The 15,804-nt window shown below is 47.6% G+C and overlaps 1 protein-coding gene across 1 annotated transcript in view; it reads left to right on the forward strand.

Annotated features, from left to right (window-relative positions):
* Nucleotides 1-1,393: 1,393 nt before the first annotated feature.
* Nucleotides 1,394-15,804, forward strand: part of LOC134943841 (farnesyl pyrophosphate synthase-like) — a 55,983-nt gene continuing 41,572 nt past the window's right edge. Inside the window, exons 1-8 of the mRNA XM_063932447.1 lie at nt 1,394-1,534; nt 1,617-1,757; nt 4,819-4,899; nt 5,030-5,152; nt 5,224-5,312; nt 9,314-9,386; nt 9,585-9,662; nt 9,757-9,891. Coding sequence (XP_063788517.1) covers nt 1,400-1,534; nt 1,617-1,757; nt 4,819-4,899; nt 5,030-5,152; nt 5,224-5,312; nt 9,314-9,386; nt 9,585-9,662; nt 9,757-9,891 — 855 coding nt within the window. The 5' untranslated portion in view covers nt 1,394-1,399. The remainder of the gene's footprint in view (nt 1,535-1,616; nt 1,758-4,818; nt 4,900-5,029; nt 5,153-5,223; nt 5,313-9,313; nt 9,387-9,584; nt 9,663-9,756; nt 9,892-15,804) is intronic.

Consider the following 15,804-nt stretch of genomic DNA (forward strand, 5'->3'; position numbering starts at 1 on the left):
TTTATCAAAGAGGGATGACTGACTGAGGATGATGGAGTCATGGCATCCGCCAGGGTAACCCGCAACAACACTCATTATTTTAAGGTTTGCATCACAAACCACCTGGACATTACTGGAGTGGTTCTGATGCCGATTGGTATAAATATACTGCCTGCCCCGAGGTGATCTCAGCTGAACATGTGTGCAATCTATGGCACCTAGCACATTAGGCATGCCAGCAAGACCATAGAAAGCTACCATGACTGCATGCCACTGAGACTCCTGGGTAGGGAAGCAGATAGAGGCATCTATGTGGGGTTGCAAAGCATCCAACACCTGTGTGTACATTGGAACAAATGAGGAGAGTGACGTGAGTACAAATATCAACAACAACAACACTGTGTAATGTAACATTCCGCATAAACGACATAGATGAGTATGTATGGTATACATCACCTGATTTAAGTATTTTGCAAAGGTGGGCTGTGAGATTCCAATGACATCGCCACACACAGCCTGAAAGCTACCAGTAGCCAGAAAGTGCAACACAGCCAGGCGTTTGTACAGGCCTGAGACAGAGCGAGAGCGTGCTGTCTCAGGATCTAGGTCAGGGCCGGTTCAAGGGCGCATAGCGCCCCGGGCAGGAAAGTGGGTGTGGCCTAATACAGGGGGCGTGGTCAGTTACGCCCCCTGTACATTCTAGCACCGCTTGAATGCTGAGCGATGCGCGATGACGTCATCGCGCACCGCACAGCAAAAGGTACTCTCCACGAAGGGAAACTAGACGCTATGCGTCTAGTTCCCTTCGTGGAGAGGACCTTTGCTGTGCGGTGCGCGATGACGTCATCGCGCACCGCTCAGCAAAGTTACTCTCCACGAAGGGAAACTAGACGCATAGCGTCTAGTTCCCTTCACAGGGGACGGCAGCGGGCAGCGGGCATTTGAGGCGGACGGGGGACACAGCGGGCAGCAGTGGCGGATCTTGCCACGGTGCGGCGCCCTCCGGATGGCGCCAGCGCCCTCCGGAAGGCGGCGCCCCGGGCAAAAGTCCTGCTTGCCCGTGGCAAGATCCGCTACTGATCTAGGTCCAGTTTGTTAAGGTCATACAGACGGAAAATGTTGTTTCCGCGGAACCTGTACAACCTGCTGACCATGTTCAGTTTGATGGCCCTGGTTTCTTCCAGACTGATGGAGCAGTCTCAGGAATCCCACAGCACACAATACTTCACTGCTACACAGCCCAGCAGCCATTTCAGAGTGAGGGATGTGAGTAATGTGCTTAGGCCCCTTTTGAAGGCTCACCAATTCAGGTGTGATTAATGGTGAAGTTGAAACACATGTAAACACGCCAGCCAAAAGCAGGTCTATTTTTTTCCTGCATTTTCTTTCAATTTGCAAATTTTCCTTTAAGCCCTAGATAATGGCCTCCGTTAAGGCATTGTCAGCCTCTGATGATCTACAGTTTTACAGCTTCTTTGAGAGGGTAGTGCAGGACCTGACAGCGGAAGAATGGGGAGACCGAGAGATTGCGGTTGCCATCTCACGCTTGCGAAAGGTAAGTGAGATCTGTGAGGCTATGCTCAGCTATCTTCCCCTCCCTTCCTAATACCATACCAAATTGAGTGTGTGCTCTGCAGGTTCTGGAGTACAACGCCCCTGAAAGAAAGTATACTCGAGGTATGATTGTATTGGCCTCCATCCGGGAGCTGTTGCCGCTGGCCATGCAGGATGTGGAGACCATGGAGAGGGCCCTGGTGGTGGGCTGGTGTGTTGAGCTGGTGAGGACCCAGTTGTGTCTGTGATAACTGTTGGGATCCGGACTATAGATCTACAATGTCTAGGTCAACAGTCAATAGGTTGACACTATATGGTCAACATGCATAAGGTCGACTTTGACAAAAGGTCACCATGGACAAAAGGTCGAGATATGAAAGGTTAATACTGGAAAAGGTTGTGAAGTGAAAAGATTTGACAGGTTCAAATGGTCGAAATGGCAAATGTCAGCACACATATGGTTGAGTTGTTATTTATTTCATGTTTTTGGACTTTTTTCATCCTTGACAATCCATGTCAGAAATCATAACCTTTAGAAACCTTGTGACAAGCAAAGCAGGGCGGGGCATCATGCCCGAAGCATGGCAAGTGAAGCAAGCCCGTGAGGGGATGTGTTTCTACAAATGGTGGTCCCAGCTGGAAAACCTATCCACACTAACCCCAGAAATGCAAAAAAAAATGTGTCAACCATTTTTGTGTCAACTATTGTCAGGTTGACCTTTTGAACTTGTCAACCTTTTGTCCATGTCAACCTTTTCCAGTGTCGACCTTTCATATGTTGACCTTTTGTCAATGTCAGTCTTGTGTATGTCTACATTGTGTATGTAAACCATATGGGGTTGACCTAATAACTGTAGATTTACTATTCCACACCCCGGACTGTCTGTCACATCAATGTTATGAGCTTCTGACGCTCACGACCTGTTTTCTGGGTCCTGGCCATCGCAAGGAGACAGGGGACACTAGCATGCGGATAGCGTCCCAGCTGGTTCTAATCAACTGGGACACTCTATACTGGTCTCATACGTGCAGCTGCACACCTGCAGATTATTATTTAGTTAAGGGGCTTGACTCTGAGAAGGTACATTGATTGGCCTTTGTGTTTGCTAAAAGGCAGTCAGACCTTCACCTCCTGGGGGTAGATTTAGTAAAGTTCGATTTGGGATTTAATTTTATGAATCAATAAAATCAACTGAAATCGATTCTAATCCATCTGCAAAATTCCCCCCCAAAAAATCCCTCATTTACTAGTAATTACTAAATAGAATTTGATTTTGGTTGATTTTAACAAGGGATTTTGTGTTCGAATTTTGGAATTCCTATTAAAAAAAATTAACATGAAATTACCTACCAAATTGATTGCAAAATTGAACTGTACTTCCTCATTCCTTCCTATTGGGCCAAATGTATCACATGTACAAAAAAACCTCTGCCTGCTCAATGTCTATTGCATAATCTGGGAGGAGTGGTTGATTTAATTTATGATTATGCAATAGACAGCAGCAGGGCACAATATTGGACATGTTTGACAAATGATACAATAATATGCCTCCTGATGTACAGTATCAACCTTGTTTTTAATAGCCCAAAGGTGGCTATATGTGCCTCACTATACTTATGCTCAGCAGGAGTTTGTGGATCTGACAATGGAGTCAGAAGCCAGGAGCAACAGCCATAACCTAAATCACCTGTTGGGAGGGGGGGGGGGGGAGGGGGGGAGTGGAATGAATTAGAACAATTTAGTATAAAGTACTATTAGCAGTGTTTTTTTAACACATACAGGTAATGTACCCAACAACCATCCCTCTGATAATTTACCTACTTCAAATTTTGCAGACAGGGATGAATGGCTGAGGATGTAGGCATCTTGGCACGAACCAGGATAGCCAGTCACAACACTCATGATTTTTAGTTTTGCATCACAGACCACCTGCACATTCATGGAATATATACTATGTCGGTTAGTATATATATGTGTGCAGTATTCCTGGGTGGTGTCAGACCAACATGAGTGCAATCTATAGCTCCCAGAACATTAAGCATGCCTAAGTGACTATAGACAGATACCTTAAGTTCAGGTCACTATGACTCCTGGCTGGGAAAGCAGTTTTAGGTGTTGCACAGGGGGATCAGTGCCCGCATTATTTGCCTCAGGTGCCTGCTAAAGGCAAGCTGGGAAATACCTAGCGCTCTACCTGAAACTGACTGAAAGGAACCAGTAGCAAAGAAATGCAGAGTACGCAGCAGCTTGTGCAGGCCTGATACGGCATGTGACAGTGCAGTGTCTGGCTCGAGCTGAGTCTTAATGAGGTCATACAGCATCATTATGTTGGAATGTGAGCGGTGGAACATCTGTATAACCTCACTAGCAGACAATGCATTGAGATTTATCTGACAAAGAAATAACCTAGGCCTGTGTAGGTTGTGGGGTACCTCATGAAGCTGCTGATGCTGCTCTGATTAATGCTCCTGGGTTCTCTCAGTCAGGTGGTGATATGCACACCACAGGTAGGTGCACAGCATAGCATAGCCTTGAGAAGCCATTATTCCTATAGCGACACTGCTCCACATGCTTTGGGAAACTTTTAAATGCATCACAATCAATTTTCAAACGATAGAATGGTGTTTAGAAGCTTAAATCTCCTGTCTCTTATTATTCTATTAATTTGGTGATTTGAAGTACGATTTTGAGTTTGATTTGCGTTTGCCTTGAAATCGAATGTTACTAAATGAGGGGATCCTACTGTAAATTCGACTATTGGAAAATATTGATGGTTTGCAGAAATTCAATTTTGAGTGGGATTTGAGTGAAATTCGGTTTTATGTTTGATTGACATTCGATTTTGCCTTTAGTAAATCTCTAAAGTCAAAATCAAATGGAAATGGAATGCCAAATCCCTCAAAACTAAAAATCGAACATTAGTAAATATACCCCCTGGTCAGTTATAGCTTCATGTCCTGTGGTTTAGCTTGCTGATCTCTGTCTGTTTATCCTGCCTGAAACCATGGACCACTGTACTGCTGTAGTCCTGAACCTTGTTTGTTCATCCAGCCTGGACCCCTGTACTGCTGTAGTCCTGACCCTTGTCTGTTTATCCAGCTTATAACCTTGTCTTGCTCAATTCCTGAACCCTGTCGGTTAGTCCAGCCTGAAACCCTTTCCTGTTGTAGTCTTGAAACCCTGTCTGTTATAGGAGGAAAACCTCTGTAGCGTGGTTCTATGGGTCTTATGCATATATTTAGGTGTATCATGATAATCATATAACTGGTTCTTCCCTTCCATAGACGACACTCTGCATACTGATGTCTGATGACATTATGGATAAGTCTGAGAAACGTTGCGGGAAGCATTGCTGGTACAAGAAGGTAACATTGCATCTGCCTGACACTAGGCAGTAGTTATCTGGGATCACAAGGTGGTATGTGGAAGAGCATTAGGAGGTACAGGTCAGAGCTGGTTGGTGCAAGTGTTGAGTGAGGACTGTCCCTTACACAGGAGGGCATTGGCCTTGACGCTATCAATGACTCATTCCTGCTTGAATCATGTGTATATCGGCTCCTGAGGAAGCACTGCCGTGGACAGCCTTATTACCTGAACCTGCTGGAACTGTTTCTGGAGGTGAGAAATGTACCGATATCCTGTACACCCGGATAGTGTTATTCCTTATACCCGTCTTTTCTGTGTCACAGACCTCCTACCAGACCGAGCTGGGACAGGCACTAGATCTAATCACCGCTCAGCCCGGGAAGCTGGATCTAGCCCTGTACACCGAGACCAGGTGAGTTCCCCTACATCTCAGACACTAGACCTAATCTCTGCTTATCTTGGAAAGTTGATTCTAGCCCGGTACATGGAAACCAGGGGGTCTATTCATGAAGCAATGAAAAGTGTGGAGAAGTGAGACAGTGGAGAAGTTGGCCTTGGTAACCAATCAGCTGCTTTGTATAATTTTATAGAATGCACTTTAGAAATGTTACCTCAACACTGATTGGTTGCCCTGGGCAACTTCTCCACTAGCTCAATTCTTCACACTTTTCACTGCTTCTGACCAATGGCACATTCCACCTGAAATGCACTATTGCTTATGGGCAGTGCCAGATTAAGTTCCTCATAGGCCTGGAGCTGAAATTTATGAAGGGCCTATTGTGCTCCGCCGCAAGGGGTGTGACCATCATGGTGGGGGGGGTGGCTACTGGTATGGGGGTGTGACCAGTGGTGTGTGTGCGTGGGTGTGTGAGAAACAAAAAAATCTCAGTGCTTAAATTATTATATACAATAATTATTTTATTAAGAGGGTAGGAAAAAAGGTATAAGAACAGTGGAAGATTGGAGGAAGACAGGAGGATGAACAGGGTCTAGATCAGAGGAAGACGGGAGAGAGACAGGGAGAAGAATAGGGGCTAGATGGGAGGAAGACGGGAGGGATACGAGGGTGGCGAACAGTAGGAGAAGGGAGGGAGATAGGTGGAAGAACAGGGGAAGATGGGAGGAAGAAGGGAGTGGAGACAAGTGGAAGAACAGCGGAAGATGGGAGGAAGAGCAGGGGTTAGATGGGAGAAAAGGGTGCACTACAATGTCCCGGCGCTCGGGATCCCGGCGCCCAGCATACCGGCAACGGGATCCCGACCGCGGAAATACTGGCAGTGGGGCACGCGCAAAAGAGCCCCACACTTTCTATTCCTCCTCCAGGGGTTTTGTGGACACCCCAAGAGGGAGAATAGTTGTCGGTATCCCAGCGGTCGGGATTCCGGCGCCGGTATGCTGGGCGCCGGAATCCCGAGCACCGGGATATCGAGTGCCACCCGGGAGGAAGATAGGAATGAGATATGGAGAAGAACAATGAAAGATGGGAGGAAGACAGGGAAGAACAGTCTGGTGAGCTGGTGAGGGTGGAGGGGATCGGCCTAGTGACAGGGGTAGGAGCAGAGAATAGCCTGGTGAGGGGGGAGGGAGCTTTAGCCTGGTGACAGGGGGGAGGGGTGATTTGTCTGGAGGGGGGTTAGCCTGGTAATAGGGGGAGGTCGGGGGATTAGGCTGGTGAGGGGGGTAACCTGGAACCAGGGAGAGGAGGGGGATTAGTTTGGTGAGGGGGTTTAGCTGGTGACAGGCGGAGGAAGGGGATCAGCCTGGTGACAGTGGGAGGAGGGGGGATTAGCCTGGTGAGGGGGGGGGGGGGGAGAGGGGATTAGTTTGGTGAGGGGTGTGGGATAGCCTGGTGACAGGGGGAGGAGGGGGGATTAGGCTGGTGAGGGGGTTAGCCTGGTGAGAAAGGGGGTAGCCTGATGGGATGGCGGTCATTAGGTCGACATGCATTAGGGCGACATGCGTTAGGGCGACATACATTGGGTCGACCACGCTTGGTCGACATGGAAAAGGGTCAACATGAGTTTTTCACAATTTTGTCATTTTTTGACCTTTTTTATACTGGACGATCCACATGGACTACAACTGGGAACGGTAACCTGTGCCGAGGCACCTTGCCCGAAGCGAGCCATGCGACGGGAGGACACGGTGCACTATTTGCGGTTCCTTGTCACTTTATGAAGAAAACGACACCAAAAATAGTCAAAACCTCATGTTGAACTTTTTCTATGTACATGTCAACCTAATGACCAAGTCGACCTTATCCATGTCGACCTAATGAACCACACCCAGCCTGGTGATGGGTGGTTTAGCCTGGTGAGGGGAGGATTAGTTTGGTGATGGGGGTAGGTTAGTCTGGTGATGGGGGGATTAGGGGGGGTTAGGTTAGTAAGGGGGGGGATGAGGGGGATCAGCCTGGTGACAGGGGGAGGAGTAGGGATTAGACTGATGGGGTGGGGGGTAGCCTGGTAATGGGAGGAGGAGTGATTAGTCCGGAAGGGGGGGGTTAGCATGATGACAGTGGGGGGGGGGGGATTAGGTTGGTGAGGGGGCAGTGGTGTTGCCTGGTGACAGGGGAAGGAGGGGGATTAGTTTGGTGACAGGGGGGATTTAGCCTGGTGACAGGGTGAGGAGGGGTTAGCCTAGTGACAAGGGGAGAAGAGATTAGTCTGGTTAGGAGGAAGTAGGGGGAATTACAAGAGGCACATTCACTGCATGATGCAGCTCTGGGCTATAGAATATATTCCGTATTACCTGACAGATGGCAACTCCGGTAATGCAGGGATAGGGGGCTCAGGTTTATCTGACCAGCAACGTAACACGTGAGGCTTGGCTTTCTGCGGCCGACAATCGCTGCACAGCTGCCCGGCAACTAGTGGGAGACACGGCTGAGACAAGAACACCGCGGAGCCGCCAAAGCCGGGGATGCATCCTGACCTTCCAGGTAGGCTGGGGGCGTGGTCCAGGCTGCCCGGCACTCTTCACGGTGGCGCCTATATCAGCCGCGTACGCGGTGTAATAGTAGGGCCGGCCTTGGTTCCCTCCCACTCATCTCTATACAGCGGCAGTGCCGGGGCAGCAGCAGAATCGTGCCGCTGGATCCTTCCAGTGTCTTGCAGCCCCCGGCAGAAAATAGAGGTGCAGGCGGGGTGGAACTCCAGCTGTGCCCACCAGACACTAGCAGGCTGTTGTAGCAGGATTTTTTTCCTGTTTACAGCAGCATGCATTTGCTATGGGCCTAATTTACTGGTGGGCCAGGAGCTGCAGCTCCATCAGCCCCATTATTAATCAGGCCCTGCTTATGGGAGATCTGGTAACAGAACTCGAGATGCAAAGCAATGAGCCTTCCTGGGAGTTTCTGGGAGGTGGCTTGAAGTCTATGTGTGTGTCACAGATGTGTTACTGCAAGCAGGTGGCATTCTCAGATACACAGTCGCTTCCATAGAGGCCATGTTTAGACGGAGACACTGCGTCTGCCATATGCTGGTGTAAGTGTGGGTGGTGGATGTGATGGTGGACTGTCTGGAATTACCGGTGTTGCTTTTCTGTGAAGGGACAGAGAAAATTGGTGTCTTAGGGCTGCACAATCAGGGGCAGGATAGTACACAAGTGGCTGAATGTAGCACTTGTATATTATAGTATCCGCAACTCCGGCAATGGGCCCTAGACAGAACACCTACCTCCCAACTTCTGTGACTGCCGAGGAGGGACACCAATGCACGCCAAAGGCGCGTGGCCGAAATTGGGGACGTGGCCCCACGGTAAGGGGGAATTGCCTCATGGTAATGGGTGTGGCCTTGCGGGAAGCACCCCAATTACAAGCCATGCCCCCATTTTGACACTATAGGGGCATGGACAGCGCTCACTGAGCTGCTGGCCATGCCCCCTGTCCCTCTCTGTCGGGGAATAGACGCTGTGCGCATGCGCATAGCATCTATTCACCGCTGCTCTACTCAGAGCGGCAAGTGACAGGAGGATCTCCCAACTGCCCCCCCACCACCACCACGGGAGAGTGCGACAGCGGGAAAGACCGTGAAAAACGGGACTGTCCCACCAAAATCGGGACAGTTATAAGGTAAGAGGATGCAGCATCGCCCACCTCTGAGTCAGGGCCTATTGTGCATTAAATAATATATAAGAGCTGTGAGTGCCCTTCCGGAGCCTGTCCTATATCACAAGGGCTATATAAGAGATCCCTTTTCTCTTTAACCTTGGGTGCATTGTCCATTCTTCATTAACTCCCTTTTTCCCAGCCATCACTGCTCCATTACAGTATATGTACATTTCATTTGCTTATTGCTGACTCTTAGGGCCGGATGTATCATGCATCTCATATTGCATATGTGTATATCCGGAAACTAATTGCACACCCCTCATATGTTTGGAATGACCTAATGCCTGGCCCTCTCTCTACAGGTTTAAATCCATGGCAAAATACAAGGCGGGTTTCATTTGCTTCTACCTGCCGATCGCTGCTGCCATGTTTATGGTGAGTTCTGTGCAGCAGAGCTGACAGTCTAGTTTTTTTTCTTTGTAACTTTGTAAGAGAATGAATGACTGGCAGCTGCATATACCCACCATATTAAAATCCTGGAGACAGTAATTGCATGTTACAGTAACCTACACAACAAGCAAATGAGCCTCTCTCATGCCACCTGAGTAACCCATCCATGTACCTACTGCCTAGGCTGGAATAGACCAGGAGGAAGATCACCGAAATGCCAAAACAATCCTACTGGAAATGGGGGAGTTATACCAGGTGCAGGTGAGAAAAGGGATAATGGGAGTGAGGGGGCATTGGGAGTATATCATATCATGCAACTCATATTCTGTGCCCGCATCTCCCAATTTACTGGTAGAATGACTACCTGGACACTTACGGAGACCCCAGTGTCATAGGGAAGATTGGAACTGACATCCAGGATAAGAAGTGTACGTGGCTGGTGGTAGAAGCACTAAAGAGGGTGACTCCTGGGCAAAGGAAAATCCTGGAGGTAAGTGTACTAGTGGGATAGTTTCCCCTCCAGTTATACCTTCCCAGAGAGCTCTCTGGGAAGGTATAACTCCTGTACCTACACCTTCTCCAACATGGCCTCCTCCTACTGCGCTTACACCTTCTCTAACAGCTCTTCCTCCTGCATTTAGACCTTTCCAGGACAGCTCCTCCTCCTGCGCTTACACCTTCCCTGACAGCAACTCCGCCTGTGCTTACACAGTCCATAACAGCTCCTCTAGCTGCACTTTAAGTTTCCCGGACAGCTACTCCTCCTACAATTACACCTTCCCCAACAGCTTCCTCTTCAGCTTCTCTTCTCCTGCACTTATATCTTCTCTGAAAGAGTCTCCTCCTTGTCAGCAGCCATGGTTTGGCTGCAGGGGGACGCATGTCCCAGCCGTTGCCTGGGAGCTGGGACGCTGCATCTCTTCCTGCAGCAGAGGCTGCTGGTCCCTGCCCAGCGCCTAGCAACAGGCAGATGCTGGGTGCAATGCTCCCTGGATCCCGCCCGGCAGCTAGCAACAGGCTGACGCCAGGCACTAGGGGCTGCCAGTCTCCTACCAACGGGGATGCCGGAAGCAGACGGCATTCCCCGTTGCCTGGCTCACTCACTACATGCAGGTAAACAGCTGCACTGATTAAATATTCATCCCTAGCAGGTTCCTGGTTGGAGCTGCATTATACAAATACTCTTCCTGGGCACTCCCAATCTGCTGGTGATAGTTCCTGCTACATGTGTGAACCTGTCAGCCCTGTGAACTCCTGAGATTCTACTACCCTGTCAAGATCGTTTTCCTGATCGGATCCAGCTAGCCTTGAGTTCAGGTTTTGTGGGGAATTTCCACACAGTCTCTTGCCTTTACATTTCATTATTATTACCACCTTGTGCATTGTTTAATTTATATTTGGCTAAGTTGCTTATATCATCCTGTGCATTGTTGCATTTACATATCATTAATGTTTATTATTGTACCACCCTGTGCATTGTTGCATTTTGTATTCTTTGAGTGTTTATTATTATTATTATTATTATTATTATTATGTCACCCTGTGCATTGTTGCACCTGTGTACTATTTGTTTATTATCCCTGTCTGAGTATTGGGCAGGGTTGTCAAGTTGTGTCCAGTGACTTCTCACTGTACTGCATTTACTTTTGCCCAGCCTCCAATAGTTGCGGGGTGGACATAATTCACCCTGGAAAGGCGGCTTCTATAGGCAAAGTCTAGCATTGCAGGAGACTAAAAGACTGCTGGGCAAGGGGTAATTGTGTGAGCATCACCTTGAACCACCTGATAACCCAGATAACTGGGTAGTCTGTGTAACAATATTACCAGTCAAACAAACCGTTGCTCCGTGGGTCATTTGTTTTTTAATGGATCCAGTGCAAAATACAGCCCAGATTCTGGCGGGCCAGATCCAGGATTTGACCCAGCAGCTACGGGACCTTACCCTTCGTGTGGACACCCAGGAGGAAAGTCATAGGACCCTGGCCATTTCGTCTCCTGCTCTGAGGGAACCTAAACTTAACCTCCCCGATAGTTTCAATGGGGATCACAAGCATTTTGTGAATATTTCTGGCTTAGGCCTCATTCTACTGGATCGGAGGCTCATCGAGTGGGAATTGTGATTTCTCTTTTGCAAGGCGATCCTCAAATGTGGGCTTTTGGTCTCCCTGCAGACCATCAAAATCTTCATTGTGTGGATTCCTTCTTCAAAGCCCTGGAGGGTGCTCTATGATGACCCTGATCAGGCAGCATCGGCAAAAGCGCATCTCCGATCCCATAAACAGGGTAGGAACTCTGCTGAGGTCTATTGCATGGAGTTCCACAGTTGGGCCAACGGTTGTGGTTGGATTGAACCTGCCCTTTGGAGACAGTTTTGTCTGGGTCTTACTGAACAAATAAAGAATTACTTGGTTCAGTACCTGACTCCATAAACTTTGGATGCCCTCATGGAACTAGCCATTAAAGTGGATCGGAGGATCCACAAATGGAGGTTAGAGAAGAGATTATGACCCCATCATCTTGATGGGCAGTTCCTGAGGTATTAGAAGATGCAGTGGAGCCCATGCAAATCTGGACTGTCTGTCTTACCCCTCAGGAGAAGACCAGACGTCGAAACCTTGGCTTGTGCTTGTATTGCGGGAGTAAAGGGCACTTGGTGAACACCTGCCCACAAAAGGCAGGAAACAAGTAGACCTGAGTAATACAGGGGGGATTTTCTCAGGTCTCTCTTCCATCTCCCTGAATAATTTGGTGATGCTTCCTGCTAAAATCTTTACACCAACTACCCAGTTCGAAGTTCAGGCTTTTGTGGATTCTGGTGCAGTCGGCAATATCATAGATTTAGAGTTTGCTCAATCACAGGAGATTCATTTTTAAGATCTAGAGTCACCTTGTCTGTCTGTGGTTTGGATGGGAATCCACTTTTTAATGGTCAGGTGAAAACTTGGACATCGGTCCTTCTATTTTCTGTTGGTACCATGCATTCTGAGGATATATTTTTTCCCTCGTCCATTGTCCACTAACTCCCGTGATTCTGGGGTTGCCCTGGCTCAAGACACACAACCCGGTATTCAATTGGAGTACTGGAGATCTGGTTTCCTGGAGTCCAGAGTGTTCCCCAAGATGTTTGACGGTTCCTGTAAGGACTTCAGTACCGCTTCTAGAAGGGTTGCCAACCCAATACCAAGCCTTTGCCGATGTCTTTCCCAAAAGTCAGGCTGAATCTTTGCCATCTCACCATCCATATTACTGTACTATCAACCTGAGGCCCAATGCCAAACTCCTTAAAGGCCGACTCTATGCTTTATCTTTGCCGGAAACCAAGGCTATGGAGGAGTATATTCAGGAGAGTCTCGAAAAGGGGTTCATCTGCCCCTCAAAGTCACCTGTAGGGGCCAGGTTCTTCTTTGCGACCAAGAAGGATGGTTTTCTACAACCATTTATTGACTACCAGGGACTGAATAAGGTCACGGTCAAAAATTTGTATCCTTTTACGCTCATTTCGGTCTTGTTCGATCTCCTGAGGGAGGCCATCATTTTTTCCAAGATTGATCTCCGAGGAACATACTGTATAATCTAATCCGGATTAGACAGGGAGATGAATGGAAGACCACTTTTAAATACCCACTCTGGTCATTATGAATACCTGGTAATGTCATTCGGTTCCTCAAACGCTCCAGCTGTGTTTCAGGACCTGATTAATGATGTTCTTTGTGAATTTTTAGGAATCTTTGTGGTGGTGTACCTTGATGACATCCTGATTTATTCACGATCCCTTCAGGAACATCAGGCACATGTTAAGGCCGTTCTTCAGAAACTCAGAAAGAATCACTTATATGCTAAATTAAAAAAGTGTGAGTTTGAAGTGAAGAAGATTGCTTTCTTGGGATATATAATCTCCCCCAAAAGGGTTTTCCATGGATCCTAAAAAACTCCAGGCAATTCTTGATTGGGTTCATCCCACTAATTTAAAAGCCATACAACGTTTTCTTGGTTTCGCAAATTATTATAGGAGATGTATTTGCTCTCTCATCTATAGTGGCTGCTATTGTGAACTTAATCAGAAAAGGCGCAGATACTGCCCATTGGTCTCCACAGGCTGTAAAGGCATTTGAAGATCTTAAGAAGGCATTTATTTCAGCTCCTGTTCTTCGTCATTCTGATCCGGATCTTTCCTTCATCGTTGAAGTTGATGCCTCTGAGGTTGGAGTAGGAGCCATCCTTTCGCAGGAGGATCCAGGTGACCGCAAACTCCACCCTTGTGCCTTTTTCTCTAGGAAGTTTTCCTCAGCTGAGGTCAACTATGATGTGGGAAATCGGAAACTCTTGACGGTCAAATAGTCCTTGGAGGAGTGGAGACACTGGTTGGAGGGGGCCAGACATATGGTAACTGTTTTCACTGATCACAAAAACTTAGTTTACATCGAGTCAGCAAAAAGATAAAATTCCCGGCATGCTAGATGGGCACTGCTTTTTGCTAGGTTCAATTTTGTTATTTCTAATAGGTTGGGTCCAAGAATCTGAAAGCAGATGCCTTGTCTCATAGATTTGTTCCTAATCAAGAGGGTGTCAAATTACCTGTGCCTATTATTTTTCCTGAACGTACTGTTGTCGGTCTTTTGAGGAATTTGGAGTCATGCATTCAATTAGCTCAAACTCAAGCTCCATCCGGAACTCCCCCTGGACTTCTGTTTATACTGGAAAATCTCAGAGCTGCTGTTTTGTCCAAATTCCACTCCAGTAAGACTTCTGGACAGCCAGGAATTTCTAAGACTTTGGATCTTCTCTCACGCTTTGTGTGATGGCCAACAATCAACTCAGATGTACAAGAATATGTAAAAGGAAGCGCTGTCTGTGCCAAAAACAAAACCTCTCGTGTTCTTCCTGCAGGGCAGTTGTTACCTCTATCTGTGCCGTCAAAACCATGGACTCACTTATCCATGGATTTTATTGTGGATCTGCCAAAATCCTCAAAATGTTTGGTCATCTGGGTGGTTGTTGACAGTTTTAGTAAAATGGCTAATGCCAAGGATCTTGCCACCTTATTCATCCTTTATATCTTCAGAATTTATGATTTACCTCAGGACATTGTCTCTGATAAGGAGAACCAATTTATTGCTCGTTTTTGGAGGGCTTTTTGTTCCGAGTTAGGAATTAACCTCAGTCTTTCGTCAGGTTAGCACCCACAGTCAAATGGGTAAATCAGTCCCTTGAAAAATATTGTTATGTCTCCAAGTATCAGAATTATTGGGTTGATCATCTACCTTTTCTTTAGAGAGTTTCCTTGGAAACCAGGATCAAGGGGTTTCTTAACCCCTCTTGAAGGATGGTTACTGTCAGAAGCCGTGGTTTGTCATCAGGGTGACACATATCCTGGCCATTGCCTGCGAGCCGGGACGCTGTGTCTCTTGCAGCAGAGGCTGCTGGTCCCTGCCCGGCACCTAGCAAGAGGCAGACGCCAGGCGCAATGCTCCCTGGTTTTCGCCTGGCACCTAGCAATAGGCTGATGCCGGGCGCTATGGGCTGCCGGTCTCTAGCAAAGGGGAAGCCAGAAGTAGATGGCGTTTCCCGTTGCCTAGCTCACTCGCTACGTGCAGATAGACAGCTGTACTGGGTTACTCATCATCCCTAGCAGGTTCTTCATTGGTGCTGCATAATATAAATCCTCTTCCTTGGCACTCCCAATCTGCTGGTGATAGTTCCTGCTACATGTGTGAACCTGTCAGACCTGTGAACTCCTGAGGTTCTGCTAACCTGTCAAGATAATTTTTCTGATTGGATCAAGCTGGCCTTGAGTTCAGGTTTTGTGTGGAAATTCCACACAGGCTCTTGCCTTTACATTTCATTATTATTACCACCTTGTGCATTGTTGCATTTATATTTGGCTAAGTTGCTCATATCATCCTATGCATTGTTGCATTTACATATCATTAGTATTCATTATTGTACCATCCTGTTCATTGTTGCATTTCGTATTCTTTGAGTGTTTATTATTATATCACCCCGTGCATTGTTACACTATTTGTTTATCATTCCTGTCTGAGTATCAGGCAGGGTTGTCAAGGTTGTGTCCAGTGACGTCTCACTGTACTACATTTACTCTTGCTCAGCCTCCAATATTTGCCTTGTCCTTCTATAAGACCTGGTGGCATCTGAGTATGGGGTGGACCTAATTCACCCTGGAAAGGTGGCTGCTATAGGCGAAGTCTAGCATCACAGGAGATTAAAAGACTGCTGGTCAAGGGGTAATTCGGTGAACTTCACCGGGTACCACCTGATAACCCATATAACCGGGTAGTCCGCATAACACTTCTCTTGTGTTTACACTTTCCCCAACAGCTACTACTTCTGCACTTACATCTTCCCTGACAGCTTCTCCTCCTGTACTTACACCATCCCCAACAGC

The sequence above is a fragment of the Pseudophryne corroboree genome, chromosome 7, assembly GCF_028390025.1.
Source record: "Pseudophryne corroboree isolate aPseCor3 chromosome 7, aPseCor3.hap2, whole genome shotgun sequence".
Taxonomy (NCBI): domain Eukaryota; kingdom Metazoa; phylum Chordata; class Amphibia; order Anura; family Myobatrachidae; genus Pseudophryne; species Pseudophryne corroboree.